The 10,644-nt window shown below is 39.4% G+C and overlaps 1 protein-coding gene across 6 annotated transcripts in view; it reads left to right on the forward strand.

The window, feature by feature from the left end:
• Positions 1-10,024, forward strand: part of Rhobtb3 (Rho related BTB domain containing 3) — a 59,107-nt gene extending 49,083 nt beyond the window's left edge. For 2 of the 6 annotated variants that reach the window (XM_029561066.1, XM_029561067.1), the window contains exons 10-13: positions 1,000-1,166; positions 2,968-3,064; positions 5,124-5,219; positions 7,232-8,332. In XM_029561066.1, the coding sequence (XP_029416926.1) occupies positions 1,000-1,166; positions 2,968-3,064; positions 5,124-5,219; positions 7,232-7,347 (476 nt within the window). In that variant the 3' untranslated portion in view covers positions 7,348-8,332. Of the gene's footprint in view, positions 1-999; positions 1,167-2,967; positions 3,065-5,123; positions 5,220-7,231; positions 8,333-9,664 lie in introns of those variants that run through there. The other 4 variants (XM_029561068.1, XR_003848709.1, XM_029561069.1 and 1 more) reach the window with 4 other exon arrangements.
• Positions 10,025-10,644: the final 620 nt, after the last annotated feature.

Here is a 10,644-nt window from a genome sequence, read left to right on the forward strand (position 1 = left end):
AACCACCATGTGGGTGCTGGGATCTGAACCTGGGTCCTCTGCAAGAGCAGCCAGTATTCTTAACCACTGAGCTGTCTCTCCAGCCCTTATTTTTTAATTAAAAAAAAAAAAAATTATGTGCTCTAGTTCCCTGAGCACAAGGGACTAGAGACAAGGAATCCCAGAGCAAGCTGGCCAGCCAGACTAGCTAAAGCAGTGAGCTCCAGGCTCGGTGGAAAGACCCTGCCTCAGTAAATAAGGCAGAGAGTGGTAGATGACACCAACATCAACCTTGGGCCTACACACACACACACACACACACACTCACTCACTCACTCACTCACAACTACATCTACATATACCAAAAAAGTTTAAAATGGCAAGTTTGATGTTCATTTTACCATAATAAAGACAGCAAGCCTAGGGACTAAAGCCAAGGAAAAAGATGAGAGTACAAGAGACGTAGCTCAATTGGTGAGTGCTTGCCCAGACTACAGAAAGCCTGGGTTTGATCCCCAACATTACATTAAAAAGGGCATGGTGGCACATGCCTGTGGTTCCAGTACTGAGGACACAGAGGCAGGAGATCAGAAGTTCAAGGCCATCCTTAAGTATCTAAGAAGTTTGAGGCCGGCCTGTGATATGTAAAACCCTGTTGAAAGAGAGGAAGAGGAAAAGGGAGGGGAGAGGAGTGGGGTGAGGGAAGAAAAGAGAAAGGGAAATTAGGAGGATGTAATTTAGCTAACAGATTTAGCTGATTGCTAACCCTAAATTGATGACCAAGAGCACTTTTTGGATCTCCTTGTCTGGAGAAGTGGAGGACGGGATTTTGAGAACTCAGAAAGCTTAAATGGTTTCTTTGCAAAATGGAGCATTAGTTGGGAATGCTAACTTGGGGCTTTTCTTGGGAATTCTAATCCACACTGAATGATACTTTCACTGTCGTGTGTGTGTTTTCTCTTTGAGGTCATAAAAGGAGGAGTCTAAGCATCCATTTTCTCTCATTTCTCTCCTCACCAGCTGGCATTTTCCAGGCCATGTGTCTCCTGATCTGTGCGGAGATGTACCAAGTCTCCAGACTGCAGCACATCTGTGAGTTATTCATCATCACACAGCTACAGAGCATGCCAAGCAGGGAACTGGCCTCCATGAACCTTGACATCGTTGACCTACTCAAAAAGGCCAAGGTAGTAGGCCCTGTGTGTAGTAGGCTCTTTGTGTCTGGTTCTTTGATTAGAAAATACATATAGCTAGGCATGGTGGTGCACGCCTTTAATCCCAGCACTGGAGAGGCAGAGGCAGGAGGATCTCTGTGAGATCAAGTCCAGCCTGGTCTTCATAGTAAGTTCCAGACCAGCTGCAGCTACAGGGAAACCCTGTCTAAAAATAGAGAACATATACTAAGACTAGAAAGATTGTTCAGCTAGAAGCAGTTCCTGAGGATCCCAGTTCTGTTCCCAGCACCCACGTCAGGTAGCTCACAGCCACCTGAACTCCAGCGCCAGATAATACAAAAGCCTCTCCCGGCCTCTGGCAGCACCTTCACGCACGTGCCATATTCACACAGGCAGACACATAGACATAAATAAAAATAAAATATTTTTTAAAAATATATATCTTAATTTTTGTTTTTAAGAGACATAGTAAAACTAACATTCATTTGTAAGCTTGACTAAATGAGGCTAAAGTATCTTCACAGCGGTTTTTGTGGTTAAGTAATTTTGAAACCATTAGGTTAGAGTGTATCTCCATATGATTTTTTTGATAGTGGTCTTTAGCAGAATCATTTGATTATAGCTATGCTGTGCACATATGCAGTACAGAAAAGATAAAGGCATTAAAACTATAAACCAAATGCTGTAAAACTCTAGAGCCATCAGATATGTTAAAAGTACCTAGGAACTCAAAATATAAGTGAGAAACAAAGTTTATACACTAAAGCAGCTAAGTATTACTGTATACACTATAAGTAAGAATGTGGGTTTAAAACTGAACCTGACAGTAAATACAGTGTCATAGGCAACATTGAAGTTTGGTTATATGGGGCTTAATTGAGAGCTGGGACAAAGAATCCTCAACCAAAGCCTAAGGGAAGAGGGTTAAGGGGAGTTACTGTTTAATAGGTGCAAGTTTCAGTCTTCGATGATGGGATCATTCAGCAAATAGATAATGGTATTGGCTGTAAAACCATGTGAATATACTTAGCGTCACTGAACTGTCCACTTCTTGATGGTTAATATGGTCAGTCTATGCATGTTGTACTGCAATGACAATAATAAAGAATATACTTGTACCAAAGTCACCTGCCATCAAGTCACTTTAATCTAAATTGGTGGTTGGCTAGACCAGTGCCTATCATTGGATTGGCCCCAAGGTGATTATGTCAGGTACCACATTTCTCTGAGTCTCCCTCAATTAGCAGTTCTTAAAACTCAGAAGTAGGAGAATTGTACAGAAAATCCAGCTCAGTGTAGCAGTGATCCACTGAAAGCTATTCAGACCTAACCCTCATAAAAGTGTTTACATATGGAAACCCCTCTCTTGAGCTGATGGCATTTTCCTGCTTGAAATGATTTTTTAATTTGCTCTTCAGAAGAACTTGCTGGCATATTGCTCACCATAATCTTCTGCCACACAGATATGACTATAACCAGTGAAGTCCATGACCGGATATTAAAAGTTTAAATTAAAGCATCAAGAACATGCGTGTTCATTAGGCACAGGTGCAGCCGTGTCTCTGCTTAAAGACTGGTTGCTCTGGCTAGTAGCTTATTCTGTTAACTTGGCTGCTTTGCTGAGTCATCTGACTTCATCAGTGTTTGCTAGTGGGGCTCCCCTTTCCTTTCTGTGGCCACAGTTGCGGAACACCACATCGCTCACAGGTGCATACAGGTAGATGTGGGCTCTCTGTGATTTCTCCCGACCGTTGTCTCAATCTGACCTGCACAGTCGGGGTACAACATTGTTTCCATTTTCATTTTCTTGTAGTTTCACCACTCTGACTGCCTTTCGACCTGGCTGCTTCACTTTATCGCCACCAACTACCTCATATTCAGTCAAAAGCCTGAATTTCAAGACCTTTCAGGTAGATTGCTAATTTCTTCTTTGAAAAGAATTATGATTTTTGAGGTTTTTTTTGTATAAGTAATAAAAACAATCACTTTAACATAAGAATAGTTAATGTAATATGTTTCTTTTCAGTTATGCAATGTGATAATTAAGGGCACTTTAATTTGTGGTCACCTGTGTTACACAAGAAGTTTTCTAATGATTATTTTATAGTTCTCATTCATTTTTAAATGTGTTTTTTTCCAGAAGAGAGATAAAAGGTAGTGAAAAATGTTCTCAGGAACCGCTTGGCTGTGATAAATGAGGCCTTAGTTTTAGCTACCTATGTAAGTCAGGAGCAAAATGTAAACTGTATATTTAAACTTTTTTCTTGCACAGAAACTTAACTATTGTTTATTATTTATAACATGTAGTCTTTAATACTATATACTTTATATTTTCATAAGAGTGTGTTATATTACTTTGGAATTTTTTAAAAATATTTTATTTATTATTTTTATTTTATGTGTATGAGTGTATATGCCTGCGTGTATGTAAGTGCACCCGTGTTGTCCAGTGCCTGTGGAGGTTAGAAGAGGGTGTCAGATCCCCTGGAACTGGAATGATGAAGGCTGTTAACCGCCATGTGGGTGCTGGGAATCAAGCTCGGGTCTTCCCCAAGAGCAGCTAGTGTTCTTCACCACTGAACCATCTCTCCAGCCTCCTACTTTGGAATTTTTTGTTGGTCAAATATTATGAAACTTGATGATCAGAAAATATATGTACCGTGACTTCGAAGGTAACTGATAAATATGGTGAAAAGCAATCAGCCAGGTATGGCAGTACATGCTTATAATCTCTGTATTTAGACAGCAGAGACAGAAGAATCAAAAGTTCATATCCACCTTCAACTACATAGCAAACAAGGAGAGGTGAGATTTCTAGAGCTGCATAATACGAAAGAAAATGAAAATGGAATATTTGTCAGAGGAGATAGACTGCTGGCATCGGGTCAAGGAAAGCATAAGCTAAACAAACAAGGAAATGAATGAATACATCATCGACTCTAGACAAAGAAATCTCCATGGAGATGTCTGAAGGTCTTTGAGGGTGGCTTCTAGAAGATAGGCAAAGGGGCTGGAGAGACAGCACAGTGGTTAAAAGCATTGGCTGCTCTTGAAGAGGATCTGGTTCAGTTCTAGTACCCACATGCAGCTAACAGCCACCAGTAACTCTAGTTCCAGTGGATCCCTCACCTCCATGGGTACCAGGCAGGCACATGGTATACATACATAAATGCAGGCAAACAGTCATATACCAAAATAAAAATAAATCTTTTTTTAAAAAAGTTAGCTGGGTTGAGGGGGTGGGATGGGCTAAGTAGAGAGTAAGTGAGGGAAAATGGAGGGAGGTAGAATAAGGGGAAGAGAAAGAAAAGACTAAAATCTGCAGCGTTCGGGCTCCTCCATTTCTCCTTCAGAGTGGCTCCACTTCAGCTGTTTTGTGTCTTAGTGTTGCACATAGAAGATGTGAAAAATCTCATGGCTGACTCTACTCTTCGTGCAGTCATAGAAACATGGAAACTTGGATTTAACAGATCGTTATTGGCAGATATGTATGTCTGTTGGCAACCAGTCTCCTATCATAGAGTTCTGCTGTTAAGGCAGTAGTATAATACAATCAATCAAAGTAAATAGCTGGGGATTTTTTTGTAAGAAAAAATCAAAGTTCATTCATAAAGATAAGGTATGCTTCTTCCTGCTACCATTTAATAGGGATTCTTACGAGGTGATTTTTTAAGAAATCAGTTAAAGATTCGCCACACTGTATTTATATCACAGCCGCTTTCACGATGCCACCTTAGATTCACCTTAATTTATAGGATAAGATTATTTTCTAATTGCTATTTTGTATGGATATTTATACATGGAGTACAGCCTTGGGAGAAAGGTGTTGCACAGATCACTTAGGTTATGCATTCTTGTTTCATTACTGATATGATTGCCTATAAAGTATGGGATGCCTAGCAGTGCACTGAAAAGTAGAACTGCAGGGCATCATCTGAGGGGCCACATAAGACTCTAATGCTATCCCAGCGATTGTGTTCCATCCTAGGATGGGAATTGATCATATCCTGAGAGCCAGTATCCAGATCGTCCTGTGGCCCCATTGCCTGGTCCCCCTTAGCAGAGGTAAAAGCTCTCTGGGTAAGGGAGACTTTAATTCTCTAAATCAGTAGTTACAAACTGGCAGCCTATGACCCCAGGCAGTCTCCAGGGTTTGTTTTTTATCACACTTTAAAAATTTTTTATTTTAATGAAGTCCTCTGATATTTAAATCTCCAGAGGAAAATCTGGAGGATTTGGATACCCTGGGGAAGCCTAGAGCTGGGCAGTGGCTGTCCACAAAATGGGAGATGCTCTCTGCAAAGGGCCAGTCATGTCTCCTCGGTGGCCTTTTCCCTGGTCTACTTTCACATGTTGCTTGAAGTTTGAAAAGTTCCTGTCATGATCACTTCACAGCTTTTTTTTTGTAGAGTTACCCATTTTCAGCTTTGGAAGTAATCAGTTTATTACTAGAATCCTATAAATTGTTTTCTCTGGACAGCAGTTTCTTTTTATTTATTTTTTTGAGGGTTTTGTTTGTCTTGTTTTGTTTTTGAGACTGGCTCTCACTGTGCAGCCATGACTGGCCTGGAACTCAACTGTTTAGACCAGGCTGGCCTGGAGCTCACAGAGATCCTCCTGCCTCTCTCTCCCAAGTACTGGGATTAAAGGCATGTATCATCAGGCCTGACTTATTTTTGGTTTGTTTTTTAAAAAAATAAAAAATAAACAAGAAAAGCAAAACAGGGCTGCAAGTAGGTCAGGCTAGCCTCACATTTCGCCGAGACCAGTACTAAACTCCTAATCCTCCTCCTCTGCCTCTCAAGTGCTAGGCTTAGAATTTTTCTTTTGTTGAGGTGTTTAGAAATCACAAATCGAGGCTGGAAAAGGTCTCATAGAATGACAGGCTTCAGAACCCAGATAAGTAGCTCATTCCATATTAGACCTGTACACACTAGAATTTTAGGAGAACAAACAGCAACTCATAGGAAAATGTGACCCTTTGTGTTTATGGATTCATTTTTCTCACATTTGGTTTAATTTAGCTCAGTATCATGTTAGGTTTCATGGAGTGTTTGTTTTGGTTTTGTTTTTGCTGGTTGGCAGAACTTATTCATCATCACTTTTCTCTGGAGTTCTGCTTATCCAAAAAAGCAATCTCAGGTTACCTTTGTTTTCTCATGAAAGAGAAAGAGAATAAATTTCCCTGAACAGGTAGCTTGTTTCTTCTCATCTAGGTTCTGTGATCAGGACCTTGTTAATCTACATGCCAGTAGGCAAGGTTAAACAGCAGGTAGAGAAGTGGGAACTGACTAAGCAAAAGGAAACTTAAGTGCGTATAGAAGGGAGGAGCAAGGTGACCCACCTGCAGGACCCCAAAACTCTTAGTGTCTCAGGGACCAGGTGTTTCCGAACCAGGTTGAAACTTGGGCCTCAACAGTGGAATTAGTTGAATGTTGATTAAGAAGCTTTGGCATACCTCCCTCCACTAAATGGCAGCCTTCACAGGAGATGGGAAGCTTATTTCTAGAGAAATCAAACCAAGAGTCAAGTTGTAGAATCATGGGCTCTGGATATAGCTGTGCTCAGGGAGTGAGGGACTGGATTGGAACACAGGGCGCAATGCAAGTGGTTACAGAGCATGCAATGCATGCTGGGGTCAGAGGAGCAAGCCTGGAAACCAAGAGGGTCCAGGGCCCTACAAGAAAACAGTCTCTGGAGCAGCAACAATAACATGAGGACTAAATAGGTTACCTGGTGACCGCAGCAGGATGAAAAATAGAGTCAGGAAGACTACAGAGTTTGAAAAGAGTGGGAAAAATGAGTCCATTAACTCTAGGAAAAGAAAAGGAAAGCAGTCAGATACTACTTGATAAAACAGTGGACAAGGTGTATATAATTGTAAATCATATAATAGCATAAATCCTGCTGACTCATTTTACCAGAATTCTATTAAATGATTCTGGAAGTCTGTGGGATGGGAAGCTTAATCTACCACAGAGATTAAGCACGTGTTACATAGGAAATCATTAGTTAATATCTCAACTTGATGTGAAATAAAATATATGCAATTAACTTTTCCCCCCTTAAAATTTTAGTGGAAGAACGCAGTTTTGTTGAGAAGCACAGATGGCCATCAAATATGTACTTGAAGCAGCTTGCAGAATACAGGAAGTATATTCATTCCCGGAAATGTCGTTGTTTAGTCATGTAACCTGGAGCTTTTGTGTGCATATGCTTTTATTTTATTGTGAAAAATGGGATACCTCTGGTTCCAGTAAAATTCTTACAACTAAAATCAGTATGGGTGTTAAAAGAAATCACCATACAGCTTTTTATTAGTTATCTTTGAAAAAATTACAGTGGTCTTAAAAGGGAACAAAGTACACTACAGATGTAACTAATGCCTCACCTAGAATATAAACCTTTTGGACTACTCTTTTCCCTTTCAGATGTCTTGTTGGTTTAGTGACAGTAAGACCTCATCCAGTGAATGCTCAATTTTTAAAAATCATATAGGATAAATACAAAAATTTTATCATGTTTGATGAGTTTCTCTATTAAATAAGGGACATTTATTTAAAGACCACATATAACTATTTCTACAGTGTGAAATTTAGGGGAGTACTAATTAACCCAACCTGAAATTGTAGGAATCTAAATTTGCCTGCCACTCCAAAAGTGACATGCCCATTGGTTCCAGATCAAGAAGTGTTTGAATCAATATCATGAAGAAAAATTATCTCATCTGGACAATACAGTCACATCTCTTTGACTCCTCCCTGGATTCTGATTAGGCAGCAAACCTAAGTGAGGCTGATGTTTTCTGTTTGTAACCTGTTGGGGTCCACAGGGCCCCACACTTAGAAGGGCCTGGTACTTGGTTCAGTGTTCTGATCTCACAGTCATGAAGTTCTTAATCATGTTTGAAGACGGGCCTCATGTTTTCACTTTGCACTGGGTCCCCAAAATTCTGTATATTGCCTGGCAGGAAAAATGTTCTTCGTTACTCAAACATCACCACCATGGACAAAGAAAAGAGGTGCCGATACCAAGGGAATAGTTGGTAGCTTATTGGCAAGAAGAGAGCACAGTGGACATTCCCACCCCTGGGGACATTTGTACCACCTAGCACCTCAACAGTGACTCCACTAGCTGTGAAATTGTCTTGCTTTAGAATACCAAGTTCTTGGCTCCATCCCACATGAGCAAATACATTCTTGGTCATTCTGTAAGACCAGTATGTTAGTAAGGATGACTAGCCTGACTCCAATACATAATTATGAAGATGCTCACAGGGAAAGATGCTTTCTAGAGACTTGGCTACCAAAGCTCAAGAATTCCCTTTTTAAACTGTCTGTTAAGCTTAGAATGCCAGCGGTTTGAATTGTTTGCGTTCTTTCCAAGAACTGCAAACCTATTTAATGTGGAGTAGCAAAGATTACCCAGGAAGGTAAAAGAAAGGATAAATCAAATACTTGTTACATGTAGAAAGAATGGTACTGAGCTAGAGGGCAAACTTAGTTTCTCTCACATCACATGTATACAGAAATAATTCCATGAGATGCTTCAAAGCTAGGGCATGGAAGAAAGCAGATTACTATTTATTACTAGCATCATTGTCATCTGTAATTTAGTATTGGGGTGTATTTTTCTAATTTCCAGTGATTTTAGAATGCACACATTTTTTCCAACTTTTCGAAGGTTTGATTATGCAGTCTTACACAGTATAGCCAAAAGAATTCCCTATAGATAGACTCCCATGAAACCTCATCTTAGTTGTACTGTGGCAGTGAAGATTACTGGAATGCATTTTATGTTTTCTCTATTTTAATCACTTGAGTTAATCAGCTACTGGCAAGTCATATTTGACAGCTTAGCATTGTAAAGAATAGATACTCATGGATTTCTAGAGTTAGTTCACTTTTCAGACACAACGATAGCCTTTTGCTATTCTAAAACACATGCTCATATTAATTATAGCATTTAAAATTCTAAAATTTTAGGAAATTGAAAAATAGAAGTTGCAGAACAATATTCTCTTGGAAATAGTATTTAGCCTTTAAATGGATCATAACTAGTCCTTTAGGTTGTTTGACCAGAGTGGGTCAAGTTTTGGAAACTGGTGCTCCTGGGTGTTGTACATAGTTTTTATTCTGAAAGTTCTTTACCACGTATGTGAGTAACCCAGACAGCTATGTGTCAGACTATAACTTAGTTTTTAAACACATTCAAATGTAGATTCCTCAGTACTTTTGAATTCATTCAGTTGGAAGACATGAAGAATTTTGAAAACATGTAAATGATCTTTGAAAAGTGAGTGCTAGTTTTGAGGGTTGTTTTCGATTGAAAGATTATTTCTAAGTGGGTGTATGCTTTGTTCTAATTTCTGCTACAACGTATTTATCAGTCATTTTAATTAGAGAAGATACTGTCTAATAGAACTAAGGCCCTATCTTTTGGGGGCCAGATTTTCACCCTATTTAACCATTTGTATGTTTCTGACTACTTTCCCCCTGTTCATATTATAGGGGTCTAGATTTAGAGCTGAGCCAGCATGGTAGCTGCAAGCCTTCCTGTGCAGGCCAGCCTGTGGGCTTCATATTGGGCAGTAGAAGGCTAAGGACTCGAATGAATTTGACTTCAAGATGGCCAAACTTTTCAACTGTAATTTTACAAACTACACTACACTGATATAGCCAATTCGATGTAAAATACCTAAAAAATACTTTATTTTATTTAAAGCATCTGTTTAATTCCACTTTTAATCAAATTTTGCAAAGGACGCTATGTGTGTATTTTAATATAGCTTGACCTGAATTTATATGTTTTTAGCTTTAGTATTTAACATTTTGTAACAAATAAACCTTTTTTAAAAAACAAAAAATTAATAAAGTGCTCTGTGGTTATTTCACTGTGGATGTTAAATTGCTGAAATAATTTTGGGAATACTGAGCTTCTCAAGCACAATTAATTTTTTTAATTTTTACAAAAATTTATTAAGAATTTCATACATACATATAAGGTGTTTTGATCAAATTCATGCCCACTCCCTCCCCTCCAACATCCCCCCTCTGAAGAGGTAACCCTAAAATCTTAAGGATTAGATACAAGCTCCCAAATACTTTTGACATTTTTAGAACAGAGTATGTTGCTAACAGGGACATTTTGACTTTTAGCCAAGAAACTGGCTACATTTCTTTGGGGTCCATTATCCTAACGGCCTACATTCCCCTGCCTAGCCAATTCCTATCTCCTATTCTTATCACACCATCCTCTGAAGAGGTTACCCAAATTGCTGATAGGGAATCAGGTGCAGACCGCTCTGGCTTCTTCCATGCTGAACAGGGATGCAGGGTGAGGCAATTGGAGTACCCCTTCAGTGGGTCTATCTAAGAGACCCCAAATTGCATAACTTTTATCTCTAAGGGGAAAATAATGTCCTTCAATCGTGACTAGGAGATGTGAAGAAGAAGTAAAGGCAAGAGTGATTAGATTAAGTAATTGTCTA

This window comes from Nannospalax galili, unplaced genomic scaffold, assembly GCF_000622305.1.
Source record: "Nannospalax galili isolate Female #2095 unplaced genomic scaffold, S.galili_v1.0 scaffold393, whole genome shotgun sequence".
Lineage (NCBI taxonomy): Eukaryota > Metazoa > Chordata > Mammalia > Rodentia > Spalacidae > Nannospalax > Nannospalax galili.